This window comes from Podarcis melisellensis (genome assembly GCF_964234715.1).
Source record: "Podarcis melisellensis genome assembly, chromosome: Z".
NCBI lineage: Eukaryota > Metazoa > Chordata > Lepidosauria > Squamata > Lacertidae > Podarcis > Podarcis melisellensis.
Genome location: NC_138547.1, coordinates 2,875,228 through 2,894,955, shown reverse-complemented (window position 1 = coordinate 2,894,955; position 19,728 = coordinate 2,875,228). Strand labels below are relative to the sequence as shown.

Here is a 19,728-nt window from a genome sequence, read left to right as displayed (position 1 = left end):
CATTATACAGACATCTTCCTCCAGGATGCAACTCCCAGCACAAACACATAAGATTTTGATAAAATAAGGATTTGCATTTATTATCTCAGGATCATTTGCAACCAAATAAATTAACAAAACAATCACCTTTGGCTGTGTGGAAGGGCTTCCATTTTCGCAGCAAAAAGAAGTACACAAAGGAAGAAACAGGATACAAATGGGAATCGCAATCAGGCTGCGTTGGGGAGCACCGCAATGATGGTTGTGGGGAGCGGGAGAGTTTACATCTCAGGCAGCAGTGGTACTAACTGTGAGCCAGTGTGGTGTAGTGGTTAAGAGCGGTGGACTCGTAATCTGGTGAACCGGGTTCGCTTCCCCGCTCCTCCACATGCAGCTGCTGGGTGACCTTGGGCTCGTCACACTTCTCTGAAGTCTCTCAGCCCCACTCACCTCACAGAGTGTTTGTTGTGGGGGAGGAAGGGAAAGGAGAATGTGAGCTGCTTTGAGACTCCTTTTGGTAGTGATAAAGCGGGATATCAAATCCAAACTCCTCCTCTTCTTCTAACACAGATCTTCTCCGCAAATGCCCCTGTGGCTGCCATGTCACTTATCCACAGTGCACCAACAGGGCATCATTCCACGAGGTTGTGTGCGGGGACATGACATAGCAACTGCTTCAAAAAGTGGTGGGCCGTGGGAGATGCCATCTTTACAGCCTTCCACAATGCCCCAGAACAACTCCCTGTCCGGAACCCCGTAAGACAGCACCCGCCGGCGAGGGAAAGATGTTGTAGCAATTGAAACCACCATGGGCAGCAGCAAAAACAAGATTTAAGATGGGTAAATGATATACGTGAAGAAGAGAACAAATGTAGCAAAATGAGGGAGCTTTCAACCACTGGACGGCAGCTAAGGAAACATGTTTCTTTGTTTTTAAAAACAAATGACGACATGAACCTGTTCTTTGGTAGCAAACCCCCCCCCAAATTGGTATTAATAAAGTGATACCCACCCTCACATTGCCCCCACTGAGGTTTATGTTGTCTGTACAGTGATCCTCATTTGGGGGGAAAACAGAACAAAACAATTAGGAAGGCAAGATTTAGACCGTCATTCAAAAATCTTTGTTTAAAAACACACACATTCTGACATTCTCAGGGACACTTCTGCGTTTGCACCAGCTTTCCCGCAACCTCATGGCCTCAGTGACGCCACCCCTCCCCCATTTACTGCTACCCTCCTGACCCCTTAGCGGTTCCAACTCTCCCTTCTTTGCACATCCAAGGAATACAACAACCATCTTGCCAACCTCTCTGATGTCACCGTGCCACTGTGGAGGGATCCTAGCTTGGCACATAGCTGTGTGCTGCTTCCACAAATGTTCCCAACACCAACAGCATTTCCTGAGAGCAAAAGATCAGCAACCAAATCAACAACCTGTTCACAAAAGGCTCTTCCGACATCTGGTTCCTACAAGCCTTCCAAGGAATCCATAGAGAAGAGCTGAGAGAGCGTCACAGTTTAGTGAACTAAAATATTTTGGCAAAGTTTTCTCTCCTTCCCGTAGAGGACGAGAGTTGAAATGCTCAAACGGTTCTGCGACCGAAACAGTTCGTCGACCCCTGCCGGTGTGATTTGAGGAGGGCAGCGGAGTCATAGGTTACTTCTAACTTCACCATATTCTTTGGGCATCCAGGATAACTTGACATTTCTTATGGCGCTGGGGATGCCAATTTTATAATCCCAGCAGTACTCAGGGGATAACACCTTGGTTGGTTTGTTGAGGAGGTAATATTTGTTCAGGTGGCTTTCGTCATGCCACACCGCCTCAAAGTTGTGTTCCTTGTCCTCCTTGATGCCTTGATAGCATTGACGAGTGAGGTTCAGAACACGCAGTGGGGTCCCCCCAAATATGGCCCCATGGTAATAGTAGTCCCCTTCCCCATAGGGGATGTACGCAGCCGACTCAGGACGCCTCTCATAAGTGAACGCAGTATTGTCTGCATTGTAAAACCAAGCATGGAGCTGGGCCACAGACTCATCAAGGGTCTCCACCCCATAGTCACTCTGGAAGACCTGGTCAACATCCATGCAGAAGAGGAAGTCCACCTCGTGGCGGATGTGGCTCTCGATTAGGTCCCCAATCACCTTCATCCGCATCATGCTGATGTCTTGCCACCGGCTCTCCCTTTTCACCTGGAAGACTTTCAGCACCCTCAGGGGGCCCAGCTCAATAAGAGGCACTTTGGTGAGGTCGTCCACCATGATGTAGAAGATCACATTGTGCCCAGTCATGAAGAAAGCGTTTGCAGAAGTCAAGAAGTTCTTCAAGTATTTGTCTAGGTACCTGGGGAATGGAGAGGGACAAATGGAGACAGGTGGGTTCTGGGCAGATCTCCTAACCCAGGGTCCCAGAAGCTGACTTTAAAGCAGGGTGAGGGTTCCAGTGCTCAACTTTGGACTGAGACCAACATTGTTTTTCAGATGTAAATCAGCACCCAATTAAGAGGAGAAGAACCCTTGGTCACCTCCATTGCCCTTCCATTGGGCAAACCCACCATAAAAACACCAGATTGCTGGATGTAGGCCACCATTCTGTTCTCACAGTGGCCAACCAGATGACTCAATGAGAAACCCACATGCTTGATCCAAACAGAAGAGCATTCTCTCTCCAACTCCCATCAAGGAATTAAGAAGCATTTACCACCTCTGACCTTAGAGGCAGAGAATAGTCATTGTGGCTAGTAGCTTTTGATAGCCTTCTCCTCCATGAATTTGTCTGATCTTCTTTTAAAACCATTGGCCTGATCCAGTAGACTCTTCTGGTGTTCTTATGGCGGGTTTGCCCAGAGGAAGGGCGACGGAGGTGACCAAGGGTCATTGTGACTCAGAATGTGACAAATACCTAAAAGACTGCCTCCTTTCTGACAGACCCTCTCGTGCTATGATTGGCAGACAGGGCCCTACTGGTTGCTCCACCACCCTCAGAAGCTCAGTGTGTGTGTGTTGCAGGCTGGGAATGGGTCTTCTCTGGGGCAGCCCCTACCCTGTGGAAACCTCTCCCCAGAGAGGAGTGCCTGGCACCTTCATTGCCCAGCTTCTGATGAATGCTGAAGATGCACATTTCAAGGGTAAGGAGGTGCAGTTTTTAGGATCCGCCTTACAGTTGAAATCTTAAGTTATTTTGCACTCCTTTTGTGTTGTAATTGTTGAAACCTGCCCTGGGTCCTTAAGACAAAGGACGGGTAATAAATAAAATACGTGGCCGGACAATGGATGTTGTTTTGCACATCCAGCCAGGAAAAGTCTGGCAAGAAAGAAGCAGGCCCCAATCCTGATCCATATTTTACTTGTGAGCTAGTGCCACTGAACACAAGGAGACTTACTCAAGAGTAACGTGCATCAGATTGGGCTACAAGTGAACTTACCTCCCAATAGCGAAAACCGTCAGGCCAATGGTGACTTTCTGCTGCTTATAGTAGTTGTCCAAGACCGGTTTCCCGACTGTTCCATCCCAGATGATGGGCGCTGACCAAGGGGTCAGGGTGGGCATGTCCGTTCGTGCACTGCAAAGAAAGGAGAAAAAAGCATGGATGCCCAAAATGGTGGAAATCTAGTTGGAAGTATATATATTAGGTGGGGGGTTTCACCTCCACACCACTGCCACCTGAGGGCCCTGACTTCATCATCATTGACTGAGTCGAGGTTTATCCTGGTATCTTGAGAACAAATGCAATCAAAACAGCTAATGCACAGTATGCAAGGCAAGCCATTTAAGCCTGAATTTGCAAGGAGTAACAAATTTAAAATGCAGCTAAGAGTCAATGGCCGAGCAAGCCAAGATACTTTCATTTTACAGTGCCTTTTAAAAGGTTGCAGCAGGAAAAAAAAAAAAAAAGGTTGCAGCAGGAGTACAACAGCACGTTTGCCTGGCACCAAGGTGGGCAGCAGCGGAAAGTATCTTGCAGTCCTGAGACCCCAGAGAACTGTTCCAATTCTGTACATAGTATTTTGCCTGCTGTGATAGGGTCAGAGGTGCATAAAATTATATCCTCTGCAAAGAGGCCTGAATTTTGTTCATTTCCGTTTGCAACCACTCCTGTACCAGAGAGGGCATTGCATAACTTGATTGCTAATGCCACTACCGAGCTTCAGGAGGAGGTGGGGTTGCGGGCTCTCGACCCCACCCACGCTCCCGCGGGGCTGGAGTCGGCCTCGCGGGATGATGTAGGGATTCCCCGGCATCCCCGCGCGCCAGCCAATCGGCTGGTGGCAGGGGCGGGCCTTCTACAGGCCATTTAAGGTCACGGCAGCCCTGGGCTCGCCCCTTTCTCCTCAGCAGACGACACGGTTTCCCACCCACCCGCCCTTTAGGTTTGCCTTCGACATTGCTATGGGCTTCGGCTGGTCGCCGCAAGGGGCCGGGTAGGAATTTTTTCCATTTGGCTAATTGGCTGTCTATTGGAGCCACTTGGTTTTTTCGCCTACCTCGTAGCAAATTGTCACAACTTCTTCGGTTTGGCGGTAGGCAATGGCAGGGGTATTGTCATGTAAATGAGTTCGGGGGGGAGGAGTGCCATCACCTTCCCCAATGCATGGAGGGTAGTTCGTTAAAGGACTCCGAGGGGCGACGCCTCGTCCGAAACCTACGGAGGCTAGGGCCTAAAGCGCGCCCCCGAGCGGTAACCCCTCGGGGAGCGCCTAGGGATATGCATCTCGGGTGGCTCCCCCTGTTGGAGTTAACCCTTCCCGGTTAGAACCGGATAGTCGGATAGGGGCCAATGCCTAATGCCAATACCTCTCTTACCTGTAATCAATAAAGTTGTGGCCATTTCCGCCCATTAACCTAAATACTTGTGTCCTGTGTCTTCTTTTCCTTCACCGTGGGAGGGGAGGGAATAGCCACGCAATGGTTCTAGAATTAATACAACTACCAAGGCTGACAGAGAGCATCCTTCCTTCTAATCTAAAAGATCCCAATATTTCCATATAAGGAACCACACCACTGCCACCTGAGGGCCCTGACTTTATCATCATTGACTGAGTCGAAGTTGTATCCTGGTATCTTGAGCACAAATGCAATCAAAACAGCTAATGCACAGTATGCAAGGCAAGCCATTTAAGCCTGAATTTGCAAGGAATAACAAATAAAAAAATGCAGCTAAGAGTCAAAGCAGAGCAAGCCAAGATGCTTTCGTTTGTTTTACAGTGCTTTTTAAAAGGTTGAAGCAGGAGTACAATAGCACGTTTGCCTGGCAACAAGGAGGGCAGCAGCAGTGGAAGCATCAGGAAAAACCAGTCCAGGGAGAGTATTCCAGGGAAAGGCCGTAATTCAGTGACACAGCACCTGCTTTGCATGCAGAAGGTCATGGGTTCAAGAGAGGGCATCACTAGGCAGGGCCAGACTCTGAATCGGAAGGTATTTTGATTCTAGGGCCCTGACCTGGTTACCAGCTGACAGGCAGGTCCATCTAGCCAGGAGTCTCCATGGCTCCAGAATCCCCAAAGACCCTGAAGAAAAAAGCATTTTTGCCGGCCACACGATAGCTCCCTTATGGATTGTGCATTGTTTTCAATTTTCTGGTTTTTAATTGATTTTATCCATTTGCATTCTATCTCAATGCAAGTTGCTTTGAGACCCTTCCCTCCCCCGCTTTGGGTATAATGTGATTAACAAAAGTAACAAATAATAATAGTTTGTGCAAAGCTTTTGCTGTAATAAACGCGCTAGACCTCAAGGTTCTCTTTGTTGTGTGACAGCCTGGTAGGAATGGATGCATCTCTTAGACTCAGTTTCTCATTTTTCCATTTTTACTCATGCCCTCGGTCTTAAATTCAGCTCACCTCATTTCCACATCAATTTGCATTAAAAAATATAAATAAAAAGTACATGAACTTTGTAGATATCTCTATGCAATTTTTTTTCTTTTTGCAAACAATTCTCTGTAAGATGTTTTTGTACATGATTCTCACTAATATACACATCTGTGCATGTGGTTCTTAATAGATGCCTTTTGTACACCTTTTTGGCAGGAGTACTCCACTGGGGGGGGGAGCAGAACTACAAATTTCAAAGGATAGCTGCATTTTTATTTGTTTCTTGGTTCATGAAGCTGACATTTGCAGCATGCCTTAAAATGCATATGCATTTGAAACATATGCTGAACAGATTTCTTTCTCCTGCTCCATCCCTGTTCACAGGCTTGGAGCTCAGCTGGAACAAGAACAATACAAAACACTGTAAATTAATAAGCAACCACATGATGGAAAGTGTCTGGGTTTGCTGAAGTTAGTCAGCTTAGCCATCCAGGCACCTAGACCTACATCCTGCCCTCCCAGTGGCCAACCAGGTCCGCCAATGGGAAGCCTGCAAACAGACCTTGAGGGCAATCATGTTTTCCTTGCTTTGGATTACCAGCAATTAGCATTCGAAGGCACCCTGCCTCCAACACTGGAGGTACAGGGTGAGGCCATCATGGCTAGTAGAATCTCAGTTGGCTAAGTAGGAACTGAAGTGCCTGTGGAGCATTTTCTGTTTGCTTGGAAGCATGCTAAATGGAACCAGATGTTGTGCAAATATTTTGGATTATTATTATTATTTTATAAAACAAAGCTGTTTCCCAGCTACACTTGCCTAAATTTAATTTTAGCAGGCTATTTCCAGCCTTGCTTGTTTTCCAGTGGAAGCATACAAGCACACACACACACACACACACACACAGAGAGAGAGAGAGAGAGAGAGAGAGAGAGAGAGAGAGAGAGAGACAGACAGACAGACAGACAGAGAGAGAGAGAGAGACCCTGGCCAGCTCTAAACAAAAATGCTTTAAAGCTGGAATCAGAGCCAGCTTTCCTGAGTTCATGCTGGTTCTATGAACAAGAGAGCACATTTCTGGAACACCTGTGCCTAGGATAAAATGGTGCCAGTGGCTTTTTGTACATGGTGTCTATTTATTAACTAATGCACTTACTATCCCACTTATTTTGATCCCGCCCAAAGAGCTAGGAGGAGTCCAAAGCTTGAGAAAAACATAGCAATAACTCAGTGCTTTCGCATTTCATTCTTTCTCTGCTGAATGCTTTCTACTGGCATCCTTACTGTGAAATTTAATTTCTCCCAGGGCAGATGCAAATGGTCAGAGGCCCAGTTCTGTGCCCTTCTTGCCATGGCTGAAGGCAGGGTGTGATCTGTGCTGGCATCTCTTTGCTGACGCTTAGACAGGAACACTCCTCCCACATATTCCAGAGGTTCTTTGGCCAATGACCAAAAATGGCTGCTTTTGAATCTGTGGCTCCACTGGCTTTAGTTGTATTTTATCTGCCATATTTTACTGGACCATTAGCATATCACAACTAAGCTACTGGCATGGATAGGTGCTCCTAGCTCTCTTCTCTTGTAACCCACCTTATTAATGAACTGAGGCTGTATTTTAAAACTGCACATTAAAGGTAGAACTCAGAGTTTACAAAGATGCGTCAAGTGAAGCTCCTGGTCTGCAGGAAGAGGACTTCACAGCCACCAGCTGTTGGCCTTTTGAGGTGGGGTGGGGGAGGACAAGGGTAGCTGCAATGATATGTTGCAGAATGCAGCTGTTCCTGTTTAGAATGCTAGCCAATCACGACCCCTTCCAGGACACTCCTCACCAATACCCAGCCAGGGTTCGATGCCCATTGATATATGCTCAGTCTGCATTGGGCTTAATGGGGCAGGGCAGGGGTCCTCCCTTCCTTATGTTCTCCACTTTAAATATTTTTGTATTTCTGCAAACTTTCGAGTTTCCTCTTGTGCATGGATGATGCTGTTTTGGCTACCTGCAAACTTCTTACTTGGAGAATGGGTTTGCTGCTGTGTTAGATGGAGGGGAATAAGCAGCCACAAGTCAGTCATGCACACTGATTTCAATGGGTCTCCTCTGAGTGTTACTGGCACAGGATACAGCCTACTATCTGTGAAGGAGAAATGCCCTGCCTGCCATCAGCTGTGATAACTAAGTGCAACCACCATGCCTAGTGGCAGTGTACTCTTGAGCACCAGGCACCAGGGACAAACAACGGAAGAGCATGGTTCCTTAGGGAATGTTGCAGCCATCTTGGAGGTAATTTGGCTAACCACAGTCAAACCTTTGATCTAGTGCAGTAAGGCTCTTCTGCTGCTCTTAACTGACTGACTAAGCCAGTGTGATGCAGCAGAAGCAGCATCAAAAGAAGAGACAAGAGCAAGCTAATGCAATTCAAGACTAAATCAGCAGAGGTCTAGTGTTCCAATCAGGGGAAGTATGGTAATAGTAACACTCTTTTCTGTCTTGGTTTGACCACACCTGGAGTCCTGTGTCCAGTTTTGGACACCAAAATTTAAGAACGACATTGGAACAGTCTCCCTTGGGAGGTTGCAGAGTCTCTTGCATTGGAAGTTTTTAAGCAGCTATCTGTTGTGGATGTTTTAGCTGAGATTCCTGCATGGTAAGGGTTTAGACTAGATGACCCACCAAATAAATCCCCAGGACCAGACGGGATCCCTGGTGAACTTTTAAGGCACAATCCAGATAGGTGGGCCCTTCTATTAGCCAATTTATTCACCTTAATTGACAAATTTGGGGTACTACCAGATGTTTGGCTAAACTTCACCATCACTCCTATATTCAAAAAATGTAACCCTAAGCTGCCTGAGAATTACCATCTGATAACTGCCAACCTAGCAGTTCAAAAGCACGTCAAAGTGCAAGTAGATAAATAGGTACTGCTCCGGCGGGAAGGTAAATGGTGTTTCCGTGCGCTGCTCTGGTTTGCCAGAAGTGGCTTAGTCATGCTGGCCACATGACCCAGAAGCTGTCTGCGGACGAACGCCGGCTCCCTCGGCCTATAGAGCAAGATGAGCACGCAACCCCAGAGTCGTCTGCGACTGGACCTAATGGTCAGGGGTCCTTTACCTTTACCTTTTCTATCATTCCTTGGTAAGATGTATGTCTGACATTTGGAAAAGAAATTTAAGGACTGGATGACATCTAATAAGATCCTTGGGCCTGAACAAATAGGCTTCAGCCATGGCAAACCCACCACTGATCATTGCATAGTCCTTTCACATCAACATGGAAAATGGGAGGAAAGAACTTGATGTGGCCTTCCTAGACTTAAAAGGAGCTTTTGACACAGTCCCCTGTGAATTACTTTGGTGCAAATTATATAAAATGGGAATTGACCAATTGACCAATGCCTGCTGTTTCTAATTCAAAAATTACACACCGCTACACTCGGTCACATCAACTGTAACCCCCAAGGCGAGTTGACAAAAAGTATAAATATTACTAAAGGAATAAAGCAAGGATGCGTCTTGTCACCCCACTTATTCAATCTTTTTTTAAAATGACCTGGCTCATCACTTTGAGGATGTAAATGGACATCCACGGACATTAGGCCAACATAAAATAAAACTGCTTCTATATGCAGATGATACTACAATACTTTCTCAGACCCAGGTGGGTCTTAGAAGACTTCTAAATTCATTTTCTTCCTTCTGCCAGATCAACTCCCTGGGAATTAATTACGAAAAATCTAAAATCGTCAAACTGTCAAATGGAGGCTAGATAATCACCCCATTGACCAGGTAAAATCCTGCAAATACCTAGGGATATTCTATCAGCCAAATTTAAACTGGACAACACACAGACGCCAAATGATCATCCAAGCAAAATGCACCACATCTGCAATTCTCCACTTTTTCTTCCTCAGAGGTGACCATACGGTCTCTGCTGCTATAAAATTTTTTAATGCCAAGGTTATTGTATGGTATTTCAATTTGGATACAAGCATTTAACAAAGAAGTTGAACAAATTCAAGTGACTTTTCTTCCTAAGATCCTTGGTGCCCATAAATACATAAGCTACTTAACCTTATGTGTTGAAACTGGTCCACATCTGAGGGAAACCAATGCATGGCTTACTACAATCAAGGCCTGGCTGAAAGTCCACTTTAGAACAACATCTAATTCCTTTTTAATCTCTACACTTGAAAACCGTGTTGCAGCTGGATGGTATAGAGCAATTCAAGATAAAATCTGTAGTTTGGGCATTGCCCTTGAGAGCCTTGAAGCATGTGATGAAAATTACATATTCCACACAATCAAACAGCGGCTCTACGACCACGAAAGACAACGTTTGTTACCTCATACTCTGAGAACCTGTTCTCTGCAGGCCTTAGGGATCACAACACACTACGGAACCTGTGCCAAATATCTAAAGGACCTATTACTCCCTTCCCATCAAAGAGTCTTTATGCTTGCGAGACTAAATGCCTTCACCTCTGCAGTGACCACAGGTAGATTCTCACATATTCCACATCAAGCCCATCTGTGTGCCTGCAACCAAGGAGGACCTGATTCAATTTCTTAGATTGCTCTTTACACAGTAGACCTCATCAACTGATGCTGAGCAAAATGTTGGGCTTCTGACCTATAACTCTGAAAAGAAGTCAATTGAGGTCTCTCCTGGCAGATTGGGACAAAGATTACTGTTTTAGTAGCTTCCTTTTTACCCGAAAGGGTTCCCAACAAACCATCCTTTAGGGAAACTGAGAGGGCGAAGCAGAAAACCTAAGTGCACACAATCACAATGTGATGTTATGATCCTCGCAGCTTCACCCTTGCCCCTTTTAATTATCCCAGTGACCTGAAATGTTTTATACTGTGATGCCAATGAAGGTATTTGATTTGATTTGACTAGATGACTCTCGGGGTCACTTTCAACTCTACAACTCTAGAAATCTATAATTTTATAACAAGCTGGAAGGTGTGCAGAGGAGGATGACAAAGATGATCAAGGGTCTCGAAACCAAGCCTTATGAGGAATGGTTGAGGGAATTGGGGATGCTTAGCCAGGTAAAGAGGAGATTGAAAGGAGGTACAATAGCCGGCTTCAAATATCTAAAGGGCTGTCACATGGAAGATGGAACAAAGATGGTTTTCTCCTGCTCCAGAGGGTAGGACCCAAACCAATGGCTTCAAGTTACAAGAATGGAGGTTCTGACTAAACATCAGGAAGAACTTTGTATTTGACCATGGAGCAGACTCCTATAAGAAGTGATGGACTCTCCTTCCTTGGAGGTTTTCAAGCAAAGGTTGGATGGCCATCTGCCAGGGATTCTTTAGTTGAGATTCCAGCATTGCAGGGGGTTGGACTAGATGACCCTCAGGTTCCCTTTCAACTCTACCATTCTATGGTTTTAATATTATAAAGGAAAAGCCAAATCAAAAGCATTTTGTGTGTGTAATAACCTGAACTTCCTCTTGGCTAAACAACGCTATTTCCCCACCGCCTGAACCATTTCCTGAGACAAGTTTCTAATGCAAGAACTTGAGCAAGGACAATTGAAGTCACAGGCTCAAGCAAATGACTGTTCTTGGGCGGGGTTCCCTTCTTCTTCTTTTTTTGAGTTGTAAGAGATTGTGGAGTGAGTCTTAGTTAGGGGCGCATGGTGGTGACTTTTGTGTGTGTCTCAGTGCCCTTTTTGAACTTCCTTAAACAGTAACTGGGGGAGATGTGTTTGTCTATTTCAATTTTGCCCACTTTCTGATAGTTGCCAACTTCACTTCTCTACAATTCTACATTAGCTTTAGGTTATATTAGTTTCACTCATGGAAATTTGTCAGTAGCTCACAGCAACATTTTTCCTAATATGCACTTTTTGGAGAGAAAGCACCTCCTAATATTACGCCTTGTTTATATTACTGTCCACCAACACAAGTAATTTTGCACACATTATTTGGCTGGAGAACTGCATCAAAAAATTCAGAGAAGTGTGAATTTCAAGGGATAACTGTATACTGCTGAACAGTACACACAAGTTACAGGTAGGTAGCCGTGCTGGTCTGCCATGGTAGAAACAAAATAAAAAAATTCCTTCCAGTAGCACCTTAGAGACTAACTAAGTTTGTTATTGGTATGAGCTTTCAGAAGCGTTCATGCACATGAAAGCTCATACCAATAACATATTTAGTTGGTCTCTAAGGTGCTACTGGAAGGATTTTTGTTTTGTTTTGTTTCGAGTACACACAAGAGCTTTCTCCATTGTTCTGTGGCTGTGCCTTGTGAAAACCAGATCTTGCCCACTAGAGAAATGAAGCTTGCTTAAGCAAAATCTCTCTTCTGATTTTCTGCACATCTGATAACTTCATTGATTTATTATTTATTTTGTAAAATGTATACACCATCTGAGTGCAAACAAAACAAAACCCCTCAAAGGTTTACGAAAAGCATGAAGCATTAACATTACCAATAAGAAAGATGAACAGAATTAACTAACAACTTTTGAAAAGTTAAAATAAGGATAGACTGAAAACAGACTAAAACTCACATCAACTTCCTTAACATGTGAGTAGGCTTGCCTAAACAAAATTGTTTTTAGCAGGTGCTGAAAAGCATACAGTGAAGGTGAATGTCTGAAATCAACCAGGCAGAAAAGATAACATAAGATAAAATCCCATTCAGCAGGTAAGATGGGATTTTTGCCAGGCTGAGCTGCAGAACAAGAAAAGCTCTCAGCTTTGCCTGGGGGCAAATATTTGGTACACAAGCCCATCAAAATACGGGTCAAGAGAAACTGTGTATGAGCCCTTACTTCACATACTGGTTTGCCAAGTGCAAAATTAAGCTGAACAGGAAAGATACCTCCTAATAGTTATCTGCAAGCCAGAAGAAACTGGAGGTAGAGAAGACTTCATACATGGGGAGGTGAGGAGGTCCAGGAATAGTTGCTGGATTGCCTCAAACTTTCTTAGAGACAGCCCAAAGCTATAGTAAGCCCTAAATCATAGAATTGTAGAGTTGGAAGGGAACCCCAGGGGCCATCTACTCCAACCCTCTGCAATGCAGGAATCACATAGTTCTGCTCAACACATCTTGAGGTTTAGGGCACATAATAGAAGTAGATTGCTGTGGTGGTAATTGTTTAATAAAAGCATTCTGCTTTTGAGCCCAAAGACTCCTACCCCTCAACTAGTAGAAAGCAAAGGTAAAGGTAAAGGGACCCCTGACCATTAGGTCCAGTCGTGGCCGACTCTGGGGTTGCGGCGCTCATCTCGCTTTACTGGCCGAGGGAGCCAGCGTACAGCTTCCGGGTCATGTGGCCAGCATGACTAAGCTGCTTCTGGTGAACCAGAGCAGCGCACGGAAACGCCGTTTGCCTTCCCGCCGGAGCGGTACCTATTGATCTACTTGCATTTTGACGTGCTTTCGAACTGCTAGGTTGGCAGGAGCTGGGACTGAGCAACGGGAGCTCACCCCATCACGGGGATTCGAACCGCTGACCTTCCGATCGGCAAGTCCTAGGCTCTGTGGTTTAACCCACAGCGCCAAATAAAAGGGCTCTAACTACCCCCAACATCCTCACACTTAGGGGCTAGTAACCAGGATAGACAATGAGTTCAGAATTCTCTACATCAGCCTCTGGAATTCTATGTCTCAGGCGGCTGCAGTGGTATTGGCCACAGGTGGCAACATAAATCCACAGTGAATCAACAACTATTTCGGATAATGCTGGTCCTGGGAATGGATCCTCCAGAACACGGAGGCAGTCTACCCTCGTTCCAGCTGCTGCCTGCCTGAATCCATATATTGTGCAGGCTCCCTTCTGCCCCTCAGAAGCTGCATGCAATCATTAACAATACACTTCCAAATTTATTTAATTGCATGATTCCAGCAACCCTTACAATAACTCTGCAAGGGTGACCTATGTTATTATCCCTATTCTGCAGATGCAGGGGTGAGTGGACAAAGCGCTACAGGAATTATGCCTTGACAAAAGACAGAGGATGAATTTCAGGGGTGTGGTGAGGAATGTGAATAGCTCATTCTCCAGATTTCACAGTAATAGCGTAAGTCCTGTGTTGCAAGCCAATGCCGTTGTGGGTAAAAGGCTTTGATTGCACCAAGACCTTTCTCCTCTCATTCCACCGCTTCCCTGAGTCTCCCTGCCCCCACAAAAAAAAAAGGTTTTCTCTCCTTACCGTGAATCAAACCAGCTGTCCAATGACAACCCCTTTGGTTCTTTATTCGCAAATTCGTATCTGTAAGTAGATAAAAAGACACTGAGAAGCCCTGGAAGCCTGAGATTTTCTGAAGCCACGGCTGTTCTACAGCTGACCGGAAGCAGAATCAAATGGCCAGCCCTACATGGCACTTAGGAAAGAGCTGTATTATTTGGCAAATTATCTTTCCCCATGCCAAGATCCTCCACAGTCCCATTCAACAAAGATTCCACTACTCAGTGGCATAGTGTGGGGGTGCAGGGGGGCCCGGCCGCACCGGGCGCAACATCTGGGGGTTAGGGTTAGGGGGCGCAAATCCACGGGTTAGGGGGTGCAAATTACTTGCCTTGCCCCGGGTGCTGACAACCCACGCTACGCCACTGCCACTACTCCATGTAACTGTACCTTTGATTAGTAGCTTCCGGCTTCTCAATTGAGCCATAGCTTCCCTTTTTGCAGCCAGAGCTGCAGCTGTTTTGTTATCTAATCTGTCTATCTGTGGTAAATGAATTAGATGAAAAGGACACGACTAAAGGTCTCCCTTAGGAACAGCAGGACTGACCAAGAGTACTGTACACAGTGTTGCAGGAATTTATATATAGGTTGGGAGGGGGGGTTGCCCCTCCAGCAGATATCATGCACATGCAGCCCGCTACTAAGATCAGCACAATCACTTTTGTGACTTTTGTGATTTGTCCCCACAAAACACTTCATCACAGTTTCTTCCTATCTGTTCAAAGGGCCTCTGCTGCACAATACCAAATGTAACAATGCACTGATAAATGTATCTATGTACTGGCTCACTGGGAAAACTTCAGAAATTCATATAGACACGTGAGCTCAGCTGCTCAGCAGACAGGTAGCCGTTCCAGAAATAACAAACCCAGATGAAGACAAAAGGGTATGATTCACTTGGCTGGGAAACAGGGAAATGTAAATATCTTTTATTGTTACACTTGATGGGTGTTTGGTGGAGGGCAAGGGGAACCATGGGGCAGGGTCCAGGATGCTCAGATTACTGCCACCAGACCTCCCCTTTCATTACGTAACCATGATGTATTAGTGATGTAGTTTGGGGGGGGTGTAACATGGGGATGAGCAGCTAATAAAAGTTTGGGTTCTCTTATGTTTGGGGCTTCCGTCTTGTTCCACCTTGTGGCAGGTGGGAGTCCTGTTGCGACAGTCTTCAATAAAGACCAAGCCTACTGGCTGCTGTTTAGCTCTGGTATTCCTGGCTGGTGTCCTTGTTTTTTGTCCAAGGGAGCCCTCAGATTTCTCCGAAGCAAGTAACTAGCCTCTTGAAAACAGAAGGCCGAGACCAAAGGTAACAACTAATTATATGGGCTGTGGGCACCAAAGCATTACTAGAACCTTGCCAGTCTACACTGAACAAGCCGGGGCTGCATCTGCATTAAATCATAAGGGCCTCAAAGTAGCCTTAAACCATAACCTGGTCTATAAACCATAGACCAGGCTTCCTCAACCTTGGCCCTCCAGATGTTTTGAGACTACAGTTCCCATCATCCTTGGCCATTGGTCCTGCTAGCTAGGAATCATGGGAGTTGTAGGCCAAAAACATCTGGAGGGCTGAGGTTGAGGAAACCTGCCATAGACATACTTACTTACTTATTAAATTTGTATACCACCCGTCATTTGCAGAACTCGGGGCAGTTCACAATATAAAAATACAATATGAGCACAAAATATATGATAAAAACAAACAACACACAAATCAACAACTCCACCTCCCCTGTACTGCCTCCCACAAACACATTTAAATAAAAGGGGTGTTTATCAGCCAAAGGCTTGGCTGGAAAGGAATGTTTTCGCCTGGCACCTAAAGGTGTATAACGAGGGTGGCAGGCAAACCACCTTGGGGAAATGTAGTTGGAAAAGGTCTAAAGGGTCCCAGAGTCTCCTGTTCCTGAACCAGTCTTCAGTATCAGGGCTGAGTGCTGGAATATATAAAGCAAGGGAAGTACCTCTGAGCTTATGCAGAGGGCCGGCCCAAAAGCCAACAACCGAATGCAGTCTCTGGACTGGCACATTAGCTCAACATGGTAATACGTTAAAAGTCCCAGTTGCAGTTTGATTTCCTGTATGGCTGGCCAGCTTTGGCCACTATGGAAAGAGCTTGCTGATTTCAGTTTTGGCTCATATAAATATATGGTCCTCTTACCTTGAGTTAAACCAGTTGCTTATGGCCAGCCACTGCTCTGTCTGGTTTTTCAACTGGGAAATCTTTAGGCTCCTGTATACGTAAGGAGAAAACAAAAAGATACTTGGAAGATGAACCCGGAAGGATGTGTTGAGGAGGCTAGACCTAGTGGCAACAGCCTGTTTTCTGCATGCAGAAGGCTCCAGGTGAAACTTAGGAGATCTCCAGTACCTGGGTAGCACCCAGGGGGCAACTGCCAGTCAGAGGAGACCAGGCTTTGCCCTCCAGATGTTTGGAGCTGTCACCCAAAACATCTCGAGGCCCCAGGATTGCAAATACTGGTTATAGGCAATGCCAGGGTAGATGGAGCGAACTGCCTAACTTGATACAAGGTAGTTGGTGCAGATGGGCCCGTAAGGTTGTCAGATGAGGGATGGAGACACACAAATTGTGCTTCCTGGCGGAGCATATTTCTATCCTTGGCAGAGTGCCAAAGCTCAGCTGACACGGCTCGGCAATGTCCCAAGCAAGCAAGCAAGCAAGCAAGCGGCCTGCACCTCCAGACATCTCATTCTGCACAGACAGCTGTGGGCAAAATCTGACACCTGGGCCACTTTCCCCAAACTAAGTAAAGGTAAAGGGACCCCTGACCGTTAGGTCCAGTCATGGACGACTCTGGGGTTGTGGCGCTCATCTTGCTTTATTGGCCGAGGGAGCCGGCGTACGGCTTCCAGGTCATGTGGCCAGCATGACTAAGCCGCTTCTGGCGAACCAGAGCAGCGCATGGAAACGCCGTTTACCTTCCCGCCAGAGCGGTACCTATTTATCTACTTGCACTTTGATGTGCTTTCAAACTGCTAGGTTGGCAGGAGCAGGGACCGAGCAACGGGAGCTCACCCCATCGCGGGGATTCGAACCGCCGACCTTCTGATCAGCAAGACCTAGGCTGTGTGGTTTAACCCACAGCACCAACCACATCCCTTCCCCAAACTAAATAGGAATAAAAAGCAGCGTCAGAAAGCTGTGTTTATGGAGGAATTGCTCCTTCTATCCCCTCCTGCTATCCACCAACAGCTTTTCTGGAGGGGGGAATAATATTGGGGGTGTTTGCCTGTGAATGGAGAAGCATACTGGGTGTGTGTTAGCGGGCAAAGGGCAAGAGAAGAAAAGGTAAAGCGGCCCCCTCCCCCTTAAACTGAACCTGCCGTGGTGGCTTTTTATTTAAAATGGACTTTTGGGAAAAGAGGCAGACAAAAATCTGTGTTGTGGCTAATTTGTTGCCATGCCTCCTTCCTGGGACATGACACAGAATGGGGACCACCCAGGCTATTGGATTTTGTACACAGCTGAGAAGCAGCAGGTGGTTTTGTGCATTCGGGACACAGCATCACCAGAAACAGTTTGATGTTGCAGTAGGGCAGAAGTAGAAGCTGTCCACACCTCCAGCCCGAGGGAAGAGCTGTGTGGCAGGACTCCTGGCCTTGAACTCCTGGCCCAGACATTGGCACCTGGATTTGCTCCATGATCTGAACTTGGGGATGGTGGGGTGAGGAAGGAAGGAAGGACCAGATCTCCTGGGTAGGGGTTGCTCTTCAAGACAGCCAAGATATGTGTTGACAAAACTGTACAACAAAATATTATCCTTTTGAACAGGTGAAATATACTCGGAGTCGAGTGTGGATTTCATGCACTTTATTCAGCTCATAGTAGTAAGGAATGGAAGTTCCCCCGCAATGTCTGCTTTATATACATTATTTACACAGTGGGAACCACGTGATTGGCTAATTCTGGGATTCTCCTGTAGGCCAATCAGGTTGCAGATTCACTTCCACCTGGAGTTGGATTGGGTGGCTCCTGTGGACCAATCAGACTGCTGCATTCTGGATCCTATTGTTCTAGGACCAATCAGACTGCTGCATTCTGGATCCTATTGTTCTAGGACCAATCAGACTGCTGCATTCTGGATCCTATTGTTCTAGGACCAATCAGACTGCTGCATTTTGGATCCTATTCAACTCAGTACATAACACCAGGTCTATGAGCTTGCTTTTCCCTTTGCCCTTCTCAACTCCCCTTCCTCATGTGCCATGTCTTTTAGGACAAGGGCATTCTTCATAAAGATTTTTGGAACGCTGCTCCAAGATCCTGTTTGGCTAATGAGTAGGGTAGGGAAATTGCTTTAAAAGAATCGTTAAAAGACCTCCCTTTTGCCCAGGAACCCTGGCAACCATGAGCAAGACAGAGACCCCTCCGCATGTTGTCAGCAAAAGGAGCTAGCAAAGTAAAGAGCAGGTGCTTACCTGTTCTTGTACATCCATATTAATGTTCCATCTCTGCAAAAACATGAATAAAATGTTATGTATTTCCTTGCAGACTTCTTGTTATATCACAAAGCTGGAAGGGCAGTAAGGCCCTCTTGAGAATAAATCCCCTGTTGTGGTTAACATGATCCTATGTTGAGCAAATCCACACAAGTGTGTGCAGGATCAAGCCCCATGGACTGTCCTCATTCCCTTCACCCAGACCAGCAAGCCACCTCTTAATTAGGAGAAGGGCTCAGTGGTACAGCATCTACTTTGCATGTACAGGGTCCTGGGTTCAACACCTGCCATCTCCAAGTAGAACTGACTTAAGACAGGGAAATAGTCTTCTCTGTTGGAAACCCTGGAGAGCTGTTGCCAGTCAGTGTGGACAATACTAAACTAGATGGATCAACTGGCTGCACACAGTAAAAAGCACCTTTTCTGTTCTCCTATGAACAGAATCTGTTCTCAAGTTCTCCCCTGCTAAGGATCACATCTTGGATACATTCTTCATGTGTCGGGCTATTTGTTGAATATTCATTAACATTTTAATAATGATATTTTATTCCCATATTTCAACAATTTGATAGTTTAATATTTGTGTTACGGAAATTACGGGGGGGGGGCACGTCTTTAAAGTTAAATTTACAAATATTGTGCCTGAATGTATCCTTTTAACTTGACAGCTCAGGGAAGTTACCTAGCTTTAAAAATAATATAAAATCAACTCCTTTGCCAGCTTCCTCCATTCCAAAGCTATGTAGCAATGATTTAGCAACGATGCTGTACAAACTGTATTCTGGGATAGGATGGGAAATTTTTTAAAGTCCTTGTCACCCCATCCTCGGGGTTCAAATTTCCTATTTGAACCTGTTGCGCAATAAACTTTGGTCTACAGCTACAGCTCCAGTTGGTGGCTGGACTCTTCCTTTATTCCGCAGGGACCCGCGGGCTCTGCCCGACGAGCTGGGTCACTGAGCAGCCTCACACCTAGATTTTTAACAATTTGACAACCTGGCATAGCATTTAACCAAACTTAGATTTCCACTCTCAAGAGAGGAAATGTGATGGCGTGGAATCTGTGGCAACTAATGAAAATTCATACCAAACCCACCCCCACAACTGAAACAAAAGTAACCAGGCCTGGGCCTCCTCTCCTTCAAATGTCACCTGGGGGCAGCCATTCCATCAAACTGTCTCACTAGGAAGGATGGGAAGCCACAGGGTTCATCCCATTAGCTTTGCTCAAAGCCCACCTCCACTAGGTAAAA

The 19,728-nt window shown here is 45.9% G+C and overlaps 1 protein-coding gene and 1 long non-coding RNA gene across 7 annotated transcripts in view; one reads left to right on the top strand and one right to left on the bottom strand.

Annotated features, from left to right (window-relative positions):
* GLT6D1 (glycosyltransferase 6 domain containing 1) overlaps positions 1-19,728 on the bottom strand; it is a 60,655-nt gene that overhangs the window by 8,339 nt on the left and 32,588 nt on the right. For 5 of the 6 annotated variants that reach the window (XM_081896597.1, XM_081896596.1, XM_081896598.1 and 2 more), the window contains exons 4-8: positions 18,455-18,487; positions 16,176-16,247; positions 13,976-14,035; positions 3,408-3,545; positions 54-2,326 (exon numbers count right to left, since the gene is read on the bottom strand). In XM_081896597.1, coding sequence (XP_081752723.1) covers positions 1,633-2,326; positions 3,408-3,545; positions 13,976-14,035; positions 16,176-16,247; positions 18,455-18,487 — 997 coding nt within the window. In that variant the 3' untranslated portion in view covers positions 54-1,632. Of the gene's footprint in view, positions 1-53; positions 2,327-3,407; positions 3,546-13,975; positions 14,036-16,175; positions 16,248-18,454; positions 18,488-19,728 lie in introns of those variants that run through there. The other variant, XR_014164471.1, reaches the window with a different exon arrangement.
* LOC309361597 lies at positions 2,342-5,861 on the top strand. Its single transcript, XR_014164547.1, has 3 exons — positions 2,342-3,123; positions 3,879-3,902; positions 5,202-5,861. It is a non-coding gene; the product is annotated as an uncharacterized lncRNA (long non-coding RNA).